Raw genomic sequence first — 19959 nt, forward strand, 5'->3', positions numbered from 1 at the left:
GTAGCTTGTTGTGACCTTTTGTGGCTTTGTGCCTATGGTCGTTTTTACATCACTTCGCACATCATTGTGTATCTTTATGGTCATTTTGCCTTATTTTGTGGTAGTTTTGCACTTTTCAACTCTTATTCTCTCGTCTCTTATTCAATTCTTTGTAGCTGCTGTTCAGGGTTTCATGGGTAGATGATAAAATTGTATGAGCTAATGGTAATTGCCCTTGGATTAATGCTAAATAAAAAGAAACCAGGGAGAACGAAAAAGAGAGCAGACAAGAGTAAAAACAGAGAACCAATTTTAATGAATGAATAATGAATTGATACAGAGTATGAAAAATCCTAGTTTCTGCTGAAACCACAGCTACACACCAACTGAACTTTATGCGACATGTATGTTCTATTATTGTTTAAACAACTGACACTGATAATGACATGGGCATTAAATGATACCAGTATTTTGCAGAAGGCAATTCTACGAATACCAAATAATCACTTAACAAAAACAATGCATGACTTATGACAAATAGAAAAACAAACTATATATATATATATATATATATATATATAAAGATGAAACATGTATAGTACAAAATATGTTACAACATATTCAGGCTATCAAATTTGTCGCATTTTTACTCAATTTTGTTTGATATGTGGGTAAAAGGCTTTTGCTCGTCACTATAGTTGGGACCAAAAGCAGAATATGAGGCACACTTATCAAAGACAAGGCAATACAAGCCCAACGTTATGGAAGAATATCAACCTTGCTTAGCCGTCCTGTTGTCATTTAAATGACATGTTATCACTGTGTATGATTTCCTATGACTAATAAATAACCTGCTGTGGCTGATTTTTCATAGTACGATTTTTTTGAATGGCAATTTACTTTGGACATAACGATGGGGAAAATGTGCATCCACATAATGAAGGGGCTGAAATGCATTTATTTGGAGAAATGGGAACAACATTATTCTGTGGTGAATTCAGTGACGGCACACGCTGGAAATGCCACGGCTACATTACTAATTTAAGCACCTGTTAGAGGAAGTGAAGGCAGTGATGAAGACAGTAAGGCCCTTAATAACTGTAGAAACACACATGCACACAACATACACACTAGAGCTGAGACGATTAGTTGATTAATGCATTTGTCAGTCGACAGTAAATGTGAAATAATTTTGATTCAGTTTTTACGCAAAAATACCAAAAATTCCAGCTTGTCAAATGTCAATTTTTGCTGGTTTTCTTATTCTTCAGTGACCTTTGGGTTTTGGACTGTTAGTTGTGGTCCTATTACACATACAAATGCACACACATATATACAAACAGGGCTGAAAGTAATAACTGTGTCATAGAAACAGAAATCATTTGTTTCTTAACTACCACATCTTGGCACAGAGAACAATAAATGCTGAATGTATGAACAAACAAATCCCCTGGCTAACAAAAAGGTATTACTCTTATTTATACAGATAAAGTGGTGCTACAGTCTTAATGTACTGTGTGTGTACACACACACACACACACACACACACACACACACACACACACACACACACACACACACACACACACACACACACACACACACACGTGTGTGTACTTTGTTGAGAAAAGAGAGAAAATCTTTTTATAAACAGGTGTTACTGTTGCGAGCAGATAAGGAAGCACAGCCAAAGTAGAAAAAGTTCTCGGAGTCAAGAATGAGCAGAGCGACTGCTTAGAAGCAGTAAACTAAAGATTTGCTACAAGCAATGCATTTTTGATTGTGCTGCAGTCGTCTTCTGCTTCTGCAGTGCAGCTCAGTATGATCAAAAATATCAAATGCATTTTTCAGTCTTAGCTCTAAGTCCATGGATAAACTCTGGGAGTATCCAGATGAGTCTTAAGTGTCTGAAGTGACAGTTATTAAGAGGTGACTTGAGAAGACCAAAGGAAATCTGTGTGTGCATCACCTTGGCCCACTTTTAATCGAGCCAGAGACGTGCAGACGCACACTCATCCCTCCCATTGTGGGTGTTGTATTACAATCTCAATTTCCTCTTTACTCCACGCCCCAGTGACTTTCTTTAGCTCAGTGGCAAAGAGGAGGGGGAGGAAAAAGAGCCCAGTACAAAAATTTTCCATATGGTCACGTGACCACTGTACCAAAATCACAGCTCCTTCCCACTGAGTGACACGAAGCCATGAATGTTCAGAATCACACAGCTCCACTGCTGCCATTATCTCTGAGGTCGTCCTTCCACTCTCACAGACGCTCTTTGTTAGTGCTCGGGCCACACACTCACTCACTTCACTCAGCTGGTGAAGGTTTTCAGGATTATTAACCCATGACCACATGATACTTTCACATTAAGATTGCTATAATAATAACAAACCTTATTTTTGATGTAGGTTTTTCCAGTATGTTCACTGTCCTCTAGTCACTTACTCAAAACAACTGAGCGAACTGCGAAGTTTGCATTCTACAAATAAGGCCACACACACGTACACATGGCTGCATAATTATGCCTTTACGAAATGGGAACTGAGCTTTGCAGACAAAAGCATAACGTACCAAAAAAAGGGAAACCCTGCCGTACATCCATTCAGAATGAAGAGAGTATAAATAAATCCCCTCATTAAATTCATAACATTGTTAAATAAAACCACTGATTCAGTCAAAATCTTTTGATTCTGATTATACAGAATAAAACCTTTTGTCTCTAGTTGATTAATGGATATTAACGTCAAAGCCAAAAGCTTTGTTTTGTACCTGTGACTCTTTTTGCTCAACCAGCTATTCCCCAGTCTGAGACAAACACTGACAGGAACCATGCTGACACTGATGACAACGCGTAGTGTAAAGTTGGCACAGTCTATAATCTGGATTGCTTCCATTGGCAGTGACTGCTGCTACATGTTTCTGGGGATATTGTAGGACATGGACAGCGGCGGTGCACTGGGGAGGACAGCTGCTGTAGGGGAGCTGATTTCCACCGGGTACGGCTGCAGACCCATCTGCTTGTTGTCGTGCAGCTTGCGGACGACAATGCGGCAGAAGTCTTCATTGTGTCGGTGACAGTTGTCCAGGAGCTGGCGGACCTTGGCGGTGCGCGTGGGCTGGTTCATCACCAGTTCGTAATCCTCCCGCATCAGCATGGAGCGGGCCAGCAGGGCATCCAAGCTCTGGTTCAGACAGGCCTCTGTCATCTGGGTGACGATGTCCTCACGGCGTGTTGAGATCCACTGGGCGATTGGGCCTTGCGAGGGAGGGGAGTGCCGCAAGGGAGGAGAGTACTGTGCTGCAAGGAAGGAGGGAGAAGAGTAAAAAAACAAAGCATTTAATTCCATTTAACTTTCAAGACCTGTTTCATCCATCGTACTCCAGCTGTTAATACCTTGTTGCTGAGGTTGCAGCTGCGGTTTGAGGGGGAAGTTATCCAGCTGTGTCTCGCATTCAGTGACGGGCAGGGCTGTTTTCATGGGTATGTTCAAATCATTCATCGGCCTGGCACTCTGGTAGCCGTTCAGATTGTTGACCACACAGCTGTCCTTCAAAGACTCAGGAGGCTCCAGAGTATGAGCCAAGAATGATAATGGAGGCCCCTCTACATCAGAAAAAGGTGGGATGTATCAAACAAAGCTGACATAAAACCTGACGGGTGGTGGTATGAGCTTACTGAGACCTCTGGCTAACAGCAGCACAGCCACTCATTCAATGATGTCAATGATGATGTTGTAATTACCTTTAGAGGGTGCAACATTGCTGCTGGTGAGGGCGCCTGGTAGAGATATGTCTGTGTCCTGGGAGGAACAAGAGCCTGAGCCTGAGGTGGAGCTCTCCTGTGGGAGAAAAAAGTGTGATTGCCATTTGCACACACACTTAAAAGACATAATACTAAAACCAGACATGGTTTAAATGTAAATGCACCCCCAAGTATCACTGTTTATTATTGATATTTCCTGCAGACACTTCAGCTACTGACCGGCCAGGGGCTGGGCCTGTCCTTCAGCATGTTCAGAGATCCCTCCTCACTCCTCTTCTCGCACACTGACTGGGCTGCACAACAGCCCGATCTCCCCATTAACTGTGGAGCAACGAGGACAGAGAGAGGAATGAGTCATAATGACAGGGAAGATTAGTAGGGAGAAATTAAATGTTGAGAATGTGTTCAATCAAATATGCCAAAGCCGATAAATCTGCTGTTAACGCAAACAAGACACTTGAGTAACTCTCATATACATTCATTTTTGAGGCAGCAGGATTTGTGAGGTCACATGAGCTGCCAGGCTTCAAATTATGCATTTGTGTCCAAACCACAGTCATTTTGGACCAATCAGCCTCTCATTTTCCCCTGGTCAAAGCTGTGCTGCCTTCAATTGTCACTTGTACTGGGGGATCCTCCTCTATGTTTGAATTTGAAAGCTGTACACCAAACACCACGTGCTGTGTACCAGTTACACATAGTGACTTTTCATCATTAGTAACATAACCAAACAGACAGACAGATAGATATTTTAGCACCACGCAATAACACACTCTTTAACCTTCTCTTTAATCTTTTCTATCTAACCTGCAGTTTCATAAACATAACTTTCACAGGTCTTTCCTGTACCGTAGTTTCTCCTCTTTCACTTAACCTCGTTACCTACAAGGCTTTGATCCAACTTCGACTTACAACCAACAACTTTACTGAAAACTGGAAACAATGGCCTCTATCATGTGCACAAACACACACACAAAAACTGAAAAGAGGAAGGATATATTAAGGCGAAACTATGAGGTAACGTTTTGACCCGTCATCCTCTCTTAGTCACAGTCAAACTCTCCCAACTTACACATGAAGCTTGTTTATTGTATATGACAGTGTATTTGTGAACAGGGGATTCAGTTCCTCGCCTGTCAGACTATTACTATCCAGTGAGAAAAAACACACCGATCTCTGAATAATCATGTTTCAGGGGAAAAACAGCTGAGAACATGTTTGTTTTGTTTATTGTTTGTTTACAGTTCTGTTTCACGGTCAGAATGACATCCACACTGCTGTTCAGTGTTTAGTAAAAGAGAACACCTTCAGAATAAGAGTGAGGTGAAACTGTTTCCTGTAACGGTGAGCTGGTCAATTGGCAAAGTGATAAAAAACTTTGTTTTATTTATTACAAATTGCTTGCTTTTTATCCTTCGAACAAAAAAGGGCTTACGATCAAAGCAATATATCATAACAAGTACATGCCATTATTTTTTATCAATGAGTTACTAAAAACTAATAGTGAAAACAAGTGTAACTGACTTCAGCACCAAGGCTTTCCATCCCATTCAAGATGACTTCAGAGTCTTTAGAGTATGAAGCCCATTTTCACTGCAGCAGGCTCGAGGTGCTGACCCAAAACCACAGCGTCCCCACTTTGAATCCAGGTTTGGACCTTAATTGCATGTCGTTCGTTAACTCTCTCTCCCTGAATTTCTTGTTATCTCTCTAATATACGCAATGATGCCCAAAAACACTTCAACAATCACTTAAAGATCTGTGAGATGACTTCTGACTGACCTTAGACCTCTTGATCGCCAACACGGCCTCCAGGAAGTCAATTTCGTCAAACTTCCTCACCATGGGCTCCAGCTCAATCAAACACTCTGAAATGGCAGTGAACACATCACATGACTGAACACACACTGCCAAATCCACAAAGAGTGCAGGACAAAACTATCTTAACCTCATTCGCTTTTTGTTTTAGTCATGTGTGACAGGTCAGAAATGCATCAATGTTAACTTTGTGCTTTTTTTTAATAATGAAATGGAAACCTACTTAACGTTGCACTCAAGTTCACAGTTTCATGGTTTCAGCAGAGTCCATTTACGTCAAGAAAATGATGACAGACAAATGAGGACCTTTGTTTTTTTCCATTACATATGCTGTGCAATGAGATAAAATTAAAGAAAGATAAGTTGCCAAATATTTTTTGTCTAAACACGTCAGTAAGTAGTTATTTTCCTTGTTTTGGAGAGATGATCAATTTCCACAAATTTCTGAATAGAAAACAACACTTAGTTCACAAATAGGCTCCATGTTCTGATTATCAAGAAGTGTCTGATTGTTAAGTGTTGGTCATAAAGAGTAATAAAAGTGACATCTGGCCACCTTCACAGAAACGCTCTGACTGAATTTGTATTATACTGCAATTTTACTTAACTGTATTTTGTGTAAATTTTTCCTGCGACAGGAAGCTGATGCTTAGTCACTGCTCTGTCAGGGTAAAAATCCTGCACTGACTAGAAGGATTTGTCTATTACTCAACATGAAGAGAGATGTCATTCTACACTGTGAAAAAAGTCAGACGGGTGCAACAAAGCGTGATCCTCTGAGGGGGTGGAAGCTGCAGTCTCCTGCCAGAAAAGAATTCCTGCCGTTTAGTTATTTATGAGAGCTTACTGAGGAAGGACGGTCGTTCGTCAGGGTTAGAGGTCCAGCCGCAGGTCATTAAGCTGATGAGAGTTTCTCTGCCGGGGATGTCAGCGGCCAGACTGTCCAGACTCGTGTCAGGACGAGTCCCACGCAGCACACTGAACATGATCTGCATGGGGTTAGTCACCTCTGACCACACAAACACAAACACACACACACACACACACACACACACACACACACACACACACACACACACACACACACACACACACACACACACACACACACACACACACACACACACACACACACACATCTGTGATCAGTCTGGTAGCAGTGTGAAAGATTAAACTGAAAGAGAAACTGAACAGAATGAGAGTGTGATTCATTAAAAAAACAATGTGTTACCTTCAAATGGAATCTGCCTGGACAGCACTTCCCACATAATGATGGCATAGCTGCAACATAAACATCATGGAGAGAAACAGTTAAAGGAAGAACTACATCTTTCTTTTTGACTGGTATTCCCCTTCAGAGCTGAGGGACTTTACAACAAGCTAACCAGAGAGGAGGCTTTGAGGAAGAGCAATGACCTGTTGCAGCAATCCAAACCTATTACTAAAGCTGAAGAGACTAAATGAGCCACACAGGACGGTGGATTTCTTTCTTCTTTTATTAGACTTCTTTTGTAATAGTCACCTCTCCCTCTCTCTGACAGACTCCTGAGATCAGATTGTTTGCCTGACACGTTGCTCTGGTAAGTATGCTGACAACCAACCTCGTGCTCACACATTGCCTCACCTTGCCAAACAGGAAAACCTCATTTCCCCCGACAAGGCTCGACAAATATTTAAACTCAGAGTTTAAAAACGGTACAGTAAAGTCATCAAGAGCTCATTTACTCACAAACCCAATGATCTGACCAATTAGATGAAACTCATGTTATGGAAACTAAAGCCCAAATTAATGAAGAAAATACTGTTGTGCTGGGTTGTGTTGTCTCACCTGTACATGTCGTGTTTCACATCGGCCCGGCGGCTCTTGGATGGCTCGTACTTCTCAGGGGGCATGTAGATCACTGTGCCCCCCATCTCTGTGGGTTTGGACCCGGAGCCTTTACTGACAGACAGCTGCCGCCACTTTGAGAGGCCAAAGTCTGCAATCTGGACAAAACAAAACAGGATGTTATTCGCAATATTTAAGAATTCTAGACATATGCCTTCAACGCTGTTTTCCTTTGATTAGCTTTTTCTGAGCTGTGCTGTGGGAGACTTGTGCTGTTTATTAGAGTGGCAGCTGCTAGTTAACACTTTCTTTAGCAGCACAACATGACTTTTAACAAACAAATATTTTCATTATTTCTTATTTTATCAGACCACCAGGTCAAATCCCTGAGATATTCAGTCCAGTATCATGTGTGAGTATGTAAAACAACAAATCCTCTATTTGAGGACGTGGAACCAGGGAGAAATTCTGCTTGAAAAATGACTTAGATGATAGTCAAAATAGTCGGCAACTGACTAATTCATTATTTCAGCTCCGATGATAATAATAATAATGGTAATAATCAAGTAAAAAAAAAAATCAAATGAACTAGCTGTGTTCATATCCCTTACAGTAGTTTCTCTCTCACACACACACAAATGATGAAAGTAACAGTAGACAACTGCACTCAGTGAAGATCTTCGACGTTTCCTTTTGTCATACAAACTGTTCACACTATACTGAACTCTGGCTGACATACATACCTTCACATGAAATTCACCATCTAACAGAATGTTCTGTGTCTTTAAGTCATGATGTAAGAGGGGTGGGTTCATGTTGTGAAGGAAGTTAACCCCCAGGGCGATCTCATACAGAATCCTCAGTCGCAAAGGCCAGGCAAGCCCGGGGTACATGTCCTTCTGTAGGCAGAGACGGCAGACCAGGTACAAAAGCATCAATGCAGCGTGTTTACACGAGGGAGAGGACGCGTTAGGCTGGATATGGAATAGAAACTAAAACAATGCAAGAGTACAAAATGAAGGATGAGAAAAGTTACTACACCAAGCCAAATGGGGATTTCCCTCAACTGCATTTGTCTGCTCTCCTCATGGCTCAGTTTCTCTTGCCTCCCTCATTTTAAAGTTTCATCAGATACTGTGAATATGCCCAAGTTTTACTTTTGCAACCTCACAGGCAGAAGTGCCATGCCATACATGTACATGATGAGTGACTCATAAAGAGATAAGACAGTGCTAGAGATGGAGCAGCTTACCAAATCGAACAAAGAGACTCTTTCACGTCGGCCATTTTGGCAGCAAAAGTCCAAAAACAAGAGCTGTTTAAGCTGTTCTCTATGTATTTGTGACTGAGACTGAGCCTCTGATTATGATGTTAGGACTAGACTGGTTTCTGAAAGAACAGCTCCTTGTGTTATGAAGTGATATGATGCAATATAATTACCTCGTGGAGCAACAGGTCCAGAGAGCCATTGCTCATAAACTCTGTGACTATGCAGAAGAACTCGGGCTCGTTGCAGATGCCAAAGATCTGGATGATGTAGTTGAACCTGGCTTTGTGGAGCACCTCTGCCTCCTTCAGAAGGCAGTTCCTCTCTCTGAAACACAGCCGGTCATACAGTCACAATATCAATCTGGATTAAGATAATGATTCATGATTTGTTCAGAAACATTCATTTGGACTACAGAAATGTGTGAAATGACACTATTAATGACTCCCATCAGCACAATAAAGATGTGAACTTTAAATACAAGTTATTTCCCACCTCTAGACAGGGGAAGAACAGGTCACTATAGTCACAATATTTAAGAATTACCAATTTGTGCAGCTCAACCTTAAATGTGTGACTATAAGTAAGCTCAGCTGTGAGACAGCAGAGTGATTATGGCACTAGAGACAAACCTGGCAGCTGCACCAAAGAGAAAGCAATGACCCCCTGGGACAAAACAATAGCACCTATTAGAGCCTGAGCGATTCATCAGCCAAGCCAATTTATCCACTGATATTAATGCAACGCCAGCATATCATCATAGGACATGTGGCTGAGAAGCGAAAACAATTACTAGTACAGCATCATCAGAATATGTTCAAAATAACTGAAACCAAATCATCCAAATTGAATGAACCCTTAGCAAAAAAGGGAAATTCAGCTAATTTTTCATTATCAGACCAATCAAATATTGATATCAGCCTCAGAAATCCAGTGACAGCTATGACTTATTGTTGTACAAATAGTTATGGGGGAGCACACGTCAAAGGAGATAAACATGAGCTCTGCTACCTCGTCATTACACAGCGAGAGTCAGGGAGTCAGAGAACTCATTAAAATGCACCCTAATATATCATATATACTCTTTTTTTCATATCATTTTGTGCATGGTTGTTCTCCACCTGAGCTGCAGGGGGGCAGAGTGGTTATGTCTTGCAGATACAAATCCTGCAGCTACTCCATAGACATTATGAATGCCTCTGATTCAAATGCAGACTACAATTGAATCAGAAGCATTCATAGCCTTACATTACACTTGATCTAAACTGACGCCAATTCGAGTCCAGGTGACCTGATTTTCACCACTGACCGTCTGTGACTGTACAGCAGGTTCTGACTTTTCTGTAACTTCGCACCGGAAAAATAGAGTTTTTGATTAAGAGTGATTTTATCTTACGATCTACAGCAGTTAAAAGCACTTCCAAACAGTAAGCATGGCCTAAATTGGCATTCGCTGCGATCTCATCTCATCCACAGTACCTTTCTCCAACAGGACAGTCGAGTTTCAGGCACTTGATGGCCACAGTGGTCCTCCAGTCGGAGTGCTGTGCCTTGAACACGGTGCCGAAACCCCCTCTGCTCAGGTAGTACAGGTCTGTCAGCTTCTGGTAGGGGATCACCGGCAAGGTGCTGGTCAGACTGCCAATGTTCATACAGCCCATAGCCGCGGACGGCTCCATAGCAGTTACTGAGCCTTTTACTGGAAGTATCTGTGTATTTACCATCCACTAAGCAATCCACTGAAAGCAGAACTGCCCCTTCTGGTCAACGCAATGAGGAAGAGCTCTCTCATTTAAACGCATGCCATAATGACGCTGCTAGCAAGCTAAGCTAACGTTTATGTAGCGCAGAGGGAAGACGACCGAAATAGAGCAACTGATAAACGGTTCGCCCTTTCCTGGCGAGAAACGCCGTCCGCCCAGCGACTGTAGTTAAATGTATGCACTTTCACATGCCCGTTTATGACATGCTGCCAGGCTGCATCTAATCAGCTACCACAGACTAACTCAAAGTGATAAAAGAGCAGCAAGCCGCTGAGCTGCTGGAATTTGAGGCAGGTGGGTTTGTTGTTGCTAATGACGACACGCTTCCGGGTTTTTTCGAGGTGCATTTAAAGTCGTAGGTTTCGAGTGTTTCAGACCGTTGACCTGAATTCTGTTTTACTGTGGGACTGATTTTCCAAACGGTTGAGCTCAAACAACATTCATGTCTCATTTCGAGGAGGAATTACAGATACTTGCAAGCCCAAATATGGTGATGGAGTTTATAGGCTGTCTGAATAACTTCACATTTTTGTTTCACTTTCGCTGGAGGAGTGACCTCCTCCGCGCTTGAACTCACTATTAGCAACGGGATTTTTAACATGTGGGAATTTCCCACATGTTGGATTTTCCTACAGAAACGTCGTTGATGCGACGTGTCAATATATGTCAAAACTGAAAAGTAAAAACTTATTCAAGTAATGCACGGCCGATTAAAGTTGATATCTATACAGGACACTTTTAGCTACAGAATACAAACCTACATTCAATATGTACAAAAGTCTATTCCAAGAAGAATAAAATAAAATAGACAGAATAAAGACTATACATCCTTAAGATAAACATGTGCTAGGGCTATAATACCACTCTACCACTTGTTTTTTCCTTTGTCATCCTTGATGAGCAGAACACTTATGACTGCTTCACAGTAAAAGCCACCCTGCTAAAGCTTTTTATTTTATCCTTATCTGAAGTGGTTATCTTATCTTATCTTATCTTATCTTATCTTATCTTATCTTATCTTATCTTATCTTATCTTATCTTATCTTATCTTATCTGAAGACACAGTGGTTGTCGCATCACTGTGCTGGTGATTGCAATTAGGGAATCTTCATTATTATCTTAATTTCATGATGTTTAGTAGGTTTGGTGTTGCTTTATTGAAACAGGGAGAGCTCTCTCTGGGGGACGAGATACATACTGAAGCGCATGACTCACAGATGCACGTGTTTGCATTGTCTCCTTATAATCTGACACCACTGTGAAACAGAGCAGTTGCCACATTAACAACTGCCACCTACATGGATCTCACACCATGTGCCTCTTGTTTTTGATGATACAGCAAGACTATCAACAAGACACCCCTGCACAGCTTAAGCAAGAATCAACATTTGGGATAATTTGCCCTGAACCAGTGTAAGTCGGCTACTGCACTTTGTGTGTTCTTCCTGTGTTTATATGAATTAACTGTCTGTGCTTCTGAGGGGCATCAAACATTCATCAGGACCAGCGCAGATGGCTGCCTCCTTTGCTCTAGTCCCATTCCTGCTAGACTGGACTGGAATATGCAGATCGGACCAAGAGGGGGTCTCCCATACCCACTATCTTGTCCATTGACTGTGAGCCTTCACCTCCAGAAAGCATTGCCTGTGTGAGAAAAGATGAACCACAGGGTCGGCAGTTGAGGCTCCCACCCCACCCTGCTGGAGGGTGAGGGAAGCCTCGGGATAGATAGAGCGACCCATCACCCTGATACTGCTGGGCTACGAGTTGCTGGAGGAGAGGGCAAAGTTCACAGCTGCCATTTATTCCAGAAATGCCAGACTTGATAATAAATCAGTCAGTGCTGAAAAAGTAAGAACTCAATTACACAATTGTGTGAGACATTATATTTTTTAGGTAAAAACCTTTTCAGATGGAAACTTGCATTGAGATGATTGGATGTATGTCAACAGGGTCTGAAATTAAATTTTGGAGAAAACGGTGGCAGCTCACTGAACATTTAATTTTAAAAACATGCAGACATTGTCTGACAATATGTGTGATGTGACACAAGCATCATATGATTTCCTCTCTTGTGAAAGCTTGCATAATTGGCTTGCATAAGTGCCCATGTATTACCTTGTGGGGACATAAGTGTGTTTACACAGCCACATTGTGGGGACTCGCCATACTTGTGGGGGCAAAATGCAGGTCCCACAATGTAAATCATTAATCTTTAGGATGAAGACTTGGGTTATGGTTAGGATAAGTCTCCAGGAAATGAGTTTAAGTCTATGTAATGTCCCCAAAAGTGATGGAAAACTAACAATGTGTGTGTGTGTGTGTGTGTGTGTGTGTGTGTGTGTGTGTGTGTGTGTGTGTGTGTGTGTGTGTGTGTATGTTAACAGCTCATACTGTTGAATGAGCAGTTACAAGTGTGAACATGTCAGCGCATTTTGCAACAGGAGCTGCGCTCAAAATCCCCCATTTTCAGAGGATACTGAGAACTGGCACGTTGCTCTATATTTGTGTCTGTGTCTATGAGATTATATCAGATGCTCTCTGATGTTACAGCTTGTTTGTGGTGCCTGCGTTGGCTTGAATGTGTATTTTTCGGATATACTGAAGGATTGAGCGAGTGCAGGGTGGGAAATTAACTTTTCCAAAATGTGAACATCTATCCTCCACTGACAGATATATTTTCAAATTCACCAGCCACTCAACAGTAAATCATTATTTTGTGTCTAAAATCTACCAGCCACTTTCATATTTTTACTAGTAGTTGGCTGGTGGTCAGTGCTAAATTCCCGCCCTGACTGAGTGCTCTTTTATGGGTTGAGACAATTCTCCTTATTCTTGAACTAGATAAACTATCAAAAAAAAAAAAAAAAAGCTTTGTGATGTTTATTTTTCTGAGCTCATGACAATGTGATTTTATAGAGATATGTGGTTCTCACAGGACAGTGATGCTACAAACATATGATGATCATATAGAAAATGATGCATTGCTGTAGATCAAACTATCCAACAGTATTAAGAGTTGTTAAAATGAACTCAGCCTTAAACATGTACAGGAGTAAAATGCCATATACACATTAATGCAGCACTACTATTAATCTAAAAATCAACACATCATATATCATCCACCACTGTGTGTCTGTACATACACTGCGGCACGTGATTTGTTTTCAGATATTATAAGTAAATCAGCAATACATCAAGACATGCAGCTTTGTATTCACCAGAAGTGCCTATGCATTTTGTTTGAAAAAGAAAGATTTGAGGGCTCACATAATGTACTGAGGTGAAGCATTTTCTCGAGCTCTGAAGTGAAAGACAAATATGACCAGAAGGTGGCAGTATATGAACACTTTCCAAAGGTAAAGCCGCTGCACCTGAACCAATGGGACTGGGAACTTGGTGTTCTGTTCTCATCACACACAAAGGCATCTCTCCACACACTGAACACAGTGCTCCTTGCTTATGTTCTGAGATGATGTTTTCCTCTCAAGAATGAATAACGGTTTCACAAGCAACAAATTAAATGTACATGTGTGTATGTGCGTGTGTGTCACAGCTTCATTCCCATTCAAGTGAAACCTCATTCATGCAAGCCTCAATTTTATTTCATTACATTCAGCTCCATTCACGCTGCTACACTGAATGCATTTGTACATCACTTCCGTTGTATTGTGTAATGGAAGCATTCAGAATCTGGAGACCGGGAATGGGAAAATGAACTAAATTTCATTTCATTTCATTTCATTTCATTTCATTTCATTTCAATTCAATTCAATTCAATTCAATTCAATTCAATTCAATTCAGTTCAATTCAATTCAATTCAATTCAATTCAATTCAATTCACCTTTATTAGTCCTGCAAGGGGAAATTCCAATTTACAGCAGCACCAGTGAAAGATAGATTAGATAAAAAACAACAACTATATACAAAAGAGTGTAATAAAAATAAACCTTATTACATTATAAATTGAATTTGCAGACTGTTATGTACAGGATGGCTTGCACAGATTATTGCACCAATTATTTCCCAGATTATTGCACAGGTAATTTACAGATGATTTACAGATAATTATCAGATTACTTTGAGCAGTTTTTGTTGTGCAGTCTGATAGCTGCAGGAAGGAATGACCTGCGATACCGCTCCTTCACACACTTTGGATGTAGCATCCTATCACTGATGGAGCTCCTCAGTGCAGTGAGTTCTGTTTTCAACAGATTTGATTCTACCCCCGTTCCTTCCCCCACCCACCAGATCCCAAACCTGATGCCCCCTCCCTTCCCTTCGCAGCACCCCTGACACCACCAGCACCCTCTTCACACCACTTAACCCCCCTCCGGTCCACATCACAGACTACATTCCCCTACCCCCAACTCACTCAACAGGTGCATATTGACCACGCATTGGTGTGGATGATGCAGTGATCCTACCTGCTTCACAGATCCATTTCTCACCTGGAGAACGCTGGGATTTCTCCAGTGCTTTCAATACAATCCAACCATCACTGCTCAGGGGGAAGACCAGGCTTCGTGACTGTGTGTCTGATGTGGAAGTTTGCAGCACAAGGGCTCTGCAGGGGACAGGGCTCTCTCCTTTCCTCTTCACCCTCTATGCATCGAACTTCAGACACAACATTGACAGCTGTCACATCCAGAAGTTCTCCAGCGATACAGCTATCGTTGGACGTGTATCACAGGTGAACAAACTGGAATACAAGGAGATCATCACCAACTTCGTCGAATGGCCTCGACTGAACCATCTGCACATAAATGCCAGCAAGATGAGGTGGTGATAGGTTTCCACAGGAATGTGCCATGGATTACACCAAAAAGCAACTAAAACTGCTGATATCATGGGTGTTTGGAAGAAGATTCGAACCTCACATCATCCTCTGATGACACTCTTACAGGCTCAATCTGCATGTTCAGTTATATAATTAAAAAGTCAAATTTGTGGCTAACAAATGCATTTCTTAGTTGATCATAATTGCAATCTAAGACCACATTATCTACAGTATGTGTTGACATGGTGCTGTTGACTCGACTTTAAAACAAAACACTGGCAACTCGATTTTGACTTAGACAACAATGCTTTGCCTTCTTTTGAACTTGAGCCTACTGACATGGATTAACTCCACAAAGCCAAAGATGAAATATTATTGTAGTGACTTGATTTTTCTACGAAAACAAAAAAAACCTAAGCCACTAGGAGGCTGCTGAACATGTAGTTGACGCGTCGTCGGTGGCATTTCCAAAGAATCCAATGTCCATTCGTGTTCAAGACGTATTTATTTTACGGTCACCAATCCCATTGACAATACACTTGATTAATCTACACACACTTATCTTTCATAACTTGTATGCAAAATAACCACAAACGGCTCAAAGTTAGGCCACTAACAGCGGTCGAAAGACTGCGTGCCTCTCCCAGTCAGCAGCACCTGTCAAACAAGTAACTCCTCTTCTTCTTCTTACAGATTACGTGAGCCATTGTCTACATGCGCCACCTACTGGGGCAACCAAGGACAACACACAACAAAAAATGGCTCTAACAATTATGTTATAAAAAGCATGACGTGAATCGCATCTTCTTGGCAGTTTGCAGTTCTTTGAATGAACCGAACAGCAGCCAATCGCACTGCACAAGCAGGGAGGAAAGGTGCAGACATACAGGTGCACAAAAACATTACCTATTTAGGACTTGAAACACAAAGTTTAGGACTTGGGCTTGACTTGTGACAATGACAATTGAGACAATGACAATGACTTTCTCCCAGCAGCATCAGAAAACATGAATAACTGAGATTAAGTTGTCTAGTGTTGATCCACCAATTATAACCCCTGTAAATACATTTTCAGACAGGCAGCAGGATCCGATTTGTTTTTATTTACGGTGGCGGAACTACCTTTTTATTAACATCTGGATCACAGATGTTGTCTCTCACTGGACTAAAGCCTGTGCATTAATTAAGAGTAAATAGTGGCAATCTTGGAGAAGAGCCTGTGCATTCTGCTGCAGAAATGTCTTAAATGAATTCTGTACCCACTCAAGGAGTTGTCTCACAGTTATCAGTTAGTCCATGGGGAAAAAGTCAGCTTCAAAATGATGCAACAACATTATGTGTTTTTCTGTCTTTCACACTAAGCCTCAATTTATTGCCTCCCAAGATTGACAGTGGAATCTGCAATTTGGCTCAAATTCCACAGGAAAAACAACATTCTGAGGACAAGAAACGGTCCCCATAAGTATTATAATTTTATAAAACCCCCCTGAGGGTAACACTAAATTATTGAACACATATATCACACTGACCTCTGATGCGTCACATTGGTGGGACCTGCTTCTCTTTGGCAAGACGTCTGATTTCAGATGATGAAGATGCTACTTCCAGGTGGTTTTCCAGGTGTGGGTCAGTCATTCAGCATTTTCTTTTCTTGACCGTCACAATGACGTATGTCATCAATGACACCTATCCACCACAGACGTGTTGCGTCCACCCTGACCATGACCTGGATGTGCATACAGCTGGAAGGGACCACATTCCAGTCATAGTCTACTATTTTATGTTATTTTCTTTTAGTGCAGAAAGAGGCGATTGGTCTCTAGGGATTGTTTTTCTTATTTCTGAGTTACTTTTTTGGGATTTGTGGATTGCCTCAAAGGATGGATCAAACTGTCTTGTGGGCCACATATTGCTAGACATTCCCGACCCCTGCCATAGATTTAGACCAGAAGTGTCAGAATCCCACTGATGAGCAAAGACTGTGAAACCGGCTCCTTATAGATGACTCCATAGGGTTCCGTCCGTAGAGAGTTAGTGCAGATTTTGCCGCACATACTATACAAAAACAAGACTCTTTATCAGTCCTGAATAACCGTGAGAGAAGATTGGACTGTTGCTCATGATTTGTTTTAGTCTTGAGCCACTTGTCTTCAGCCCATGAAAGATTAATCTCTGTCAGCTCAGGAGCATGGAGTCCATCCAGCAACACAACCTTCAGCTGCCTGAACATACAAAGACCTGCACATCATCGAAAGCTTCACTATTAATGGTAAGACGTGCATCAACTGTGGTTACTGATACACATGATCTTGTTGATGGGGCTGCTAAGCCCATGGTCACATGAACCCAGAGACCTGTGGGCCCCCGTTGACCCTCTTGACCTCACCCTCCAAGTCTCTGCATATTGTGCGTATCCTGTTTCCTCTACGGGCCTGGCATGTGCCTGTGCAGTACAGTACACATAGCAGACTATACATGCTAGATTCATTATACTTTGCCTTGAACCCCCAGAAACATACAAGATGACAATCAGTAACATCTGTGACCAGTAGCACCAAATGATGACAAAAAAGAGGAAAACGTGGCTCATAATTCTGTTGTTCGCTAACATTGTTGTGGAGTAGAAAGAGTTTTTAGAGACTGCAGTAGATGATTGGAAATAGTCAGCGGTCATTGCCGAAGGAAAGCCTGTCAATGGAGGATTAAAACTATTTACTGTTATTGCAAGTTCCAAGCAAATAAGTTGTATTTTTGTATTATTTCCCTGTAATATGTCATTGTAACAGTTGAAGTCAAACATTTTCTGCTGAAGTGAACAGAGCTGAGTGTCTAACTGATGTGTTAGTTACCTCAGTCATCCTTGTTTTTTGGTTTAAAAAAGTCCTAATCTATCCAGAATTCATGGCACAGTCATCCTTCTTCTGACTGACTTTGGCTAGTGGAGATTTTGGCCGTATCAAAGAGCGAGAGATAAGCATCTATTTGGGTGCAGGCCAGCAGCGCACTGGGCAGCCTTTCAAGACTGAGGATCTATGGGTATACGTTAGTGAGTTTATACTGTTTGTGTGTCCAGTACTGTAACACTAATCTTATTTTCCTTGTACTTCATATCTTTCTGCACTCCGCCAGCATGATTTTATTGGTGCTTGTCTTGTCTTGTTGTGCACTGAAACATTCATCCTAACTGGAAGTGAAGCTGGCAAGAGTGGGCAGTGATGTTAAGGGTTTGTCAGCATGCAGAACACTTAATGGTCAGAATTCTGTTTGCTGACGTTTGCATAGAACTGACTTCTTTTTAAAGTAAATGTTCCCCATTAGCATACCTGTCCTGACAGTTGATGTTCAGTTAAGATGATAAGGCATTTTAAATTTGCTCCAGCTCCATTTGTTTGTAATTAAGGAGAGGTAAGATATTACCATTAAATAAAAACTTTCCAGAAGTAAGTCAGTGGATAATCAATCTTATAACATCCTTCGGTTCATTGCAGAATTTCCTGTTCTTCAAATGCAGTGAGACAGACATTCTTTGAATCATTACTCCTGGATTATGTGTCAGGTTGTGTCAGCTTCACAGGACTTACATAAGTGCACATGGGAAGATATGACAGGAGCTACATGCTCGTAGTTTATTTGCCTGACTCAGGGCATTTGACATTTTTTAAAAATCTCTTAAACACTGATAATGTATAGGATCAACTGTGGTTTGTCCATCATGATTCTCAAGGTAGGTAAAAACTGACACTGTAGATCTCGGACTCTTTTTTTTGTACATGCCAGAAGAACCATGTCTTTTACATCTGCTTTAGATTAAATAGATGCAAAATAATCCTTTATAAATCCCACAGGGGGGAAATTTGCAGTGTTACAGCAGCAAAGGGGATAATGAAAAGTGAAAAGTTAGGACGTATTGATATTGTACAAAGAAGAATACACTGATATGCACGAATGGATTTGTCAGTTTAGGTGTGTGTGGTGTACCTGGAGCAGTGTTGATAGTAAAGTCTGACAAGTAAGCTCTGTATGTGATGGCTGTGGTCTCGAGCCACTGTGTTTTCTGTTTTTTCTATGTCTGATACCGCGTTTCTTTTTCCACTCTCACTCAGCAGGTTGGAGCGGGAGAGAGGCGGGCCGATCTACTCGGGGAGCATACTCATGAGTCACACCTGCACCTCATCAGCTAATCAACACGGCTTCTTAAGCCGCCTCATGCTCCACTCCTGGGCCAGACTATTCTTTTGGGTCCATGCCGTACACAGCTTGCCTGAATAGATTGCTCGTCTCTCGTCTTGCTCCTCCTGTGTGTTTTTCTGATGTGTATTTTCTGTTATTTGTCACTGTGAGGTTTTTCATAGTCAGCTTTGGTTTTCTAAATTTGTTAGTTTTGTTTCCCAGTTTCCTGGTGAGTTTTTAGTTACGTTATTTTGCTACTTTTGTTCGGCAGTGATTTTTGATCATTTTTTGTTGTTGCCTTTTTCCCCTCAGCGGTGATTTTCAGTTCCTCTTGCTTGTAATCATTTTCCCTGGCTCAGGTGATTTTTGTTCAAACTTTTAATAAATCTTGTTTTCTTTACGTCTCTGCAACTGGGTCCTGGCCTTCCTTTGCTACCTTCCGTAACACTGTAAGCCGAATACTGTAGGGGGGTGTAGATCATGGGGGGGTTGCAGCAGGGATGACAGAACAGGGGAAGACAACTGATTAAACCTATTGAAAAAAGTTGAGATCATTCACCTACATTTAGTCCCCCACAGGCTCTGAGTTG

At 41.5% G+C, this 19959-nt stretch overlaps 1 protein-coding gene across 2 annotated transcripts; it reads right to left on the reverse strand.

Annotated features, from left to right (window-relative positions):
- Positions 1–1326: 1326 nt before the first annotated feature.
- Positions 1327–10754, reverse strand: LOC139338785 (receptor-interacting serine/threonine-protein kinase 2-like). Of its 2 annotated transcripts, none has more exons than XM_070974054.1 (12): positions 10135–10754; positions 8829–8982; positions 8132–8287; positions 7389–7546; positions 6792–6841; positions 6408–6569; positions 5525–5610; positions 3962–4063; positions 3722–3818; positions 3374–3583; positions 1563–3277; positions 1327–1492 (listed from the first exon to the last, which is right to left on the reverse strand). In XM_070974054.1, the coding sequence occupies exons 1-11, from the start codon at positions 10377–10379 to the stop codon at positions 2889–2891; spliced, it is 1809 nt and encodes a 602-aa protein (XP_070830155.1). In that variant the 5' UTR covers positions 10380–10754; the 3' UTR covers positions 1327–1492; positions 1563–2888. The 2 variants fall into 2 exon arrangements, with proteins under 2 accessions (XP_070830155.1, XP_070830154.1); XM_070974053.1 differs by having other exon boundaries at positions 1559–3277; positions 10135–10676.
- Positions 10755–19959: the final 9205 nt, after the last annotated feature.

The sequence above is a fragment of the Chaetodon trifascialis genome, chromosome 11 (assembly GCF_039877785.1).
Source record: "Chaetodon trifascialis isolate fChaTrf1 chromosome 11, fChaTrf1.hap1, whole genome shotgun sequence".
NCBI classification, from domain to species: domain Eukaryota; kingdom Metazoa; phylum Chordata; class Actinopteri; order Chaetodontiformes; family Chaetodontidae; genus Chaetodon; species Chaetodon trifascialis.

Excerpts from the sequence above, each read along its gene's own strand:
- LOC139338785 (XM_070974054.1), bottom strand. The coding sequence starts at position 10,379 with ATGGTAAATACACAGATACTTCCAGTAAAAGGCTCAGTAACTGCTATG. Across the intron at positions 6,842-7,388 it reads GTGAAACACGACATGTACAG|CTATGCCATCATTATGTGGG; the intron begins GTGAGACAACAC and ends TTTATGTTGCAG. Across the intron at positions 3,278-3,373 it reads GCTGCAACCTCAGCAACAAG|CACAGTACTCTCCTCCCTTG; the intron begins GTATTAACAGCT and ends CCTTCCTTGCAG.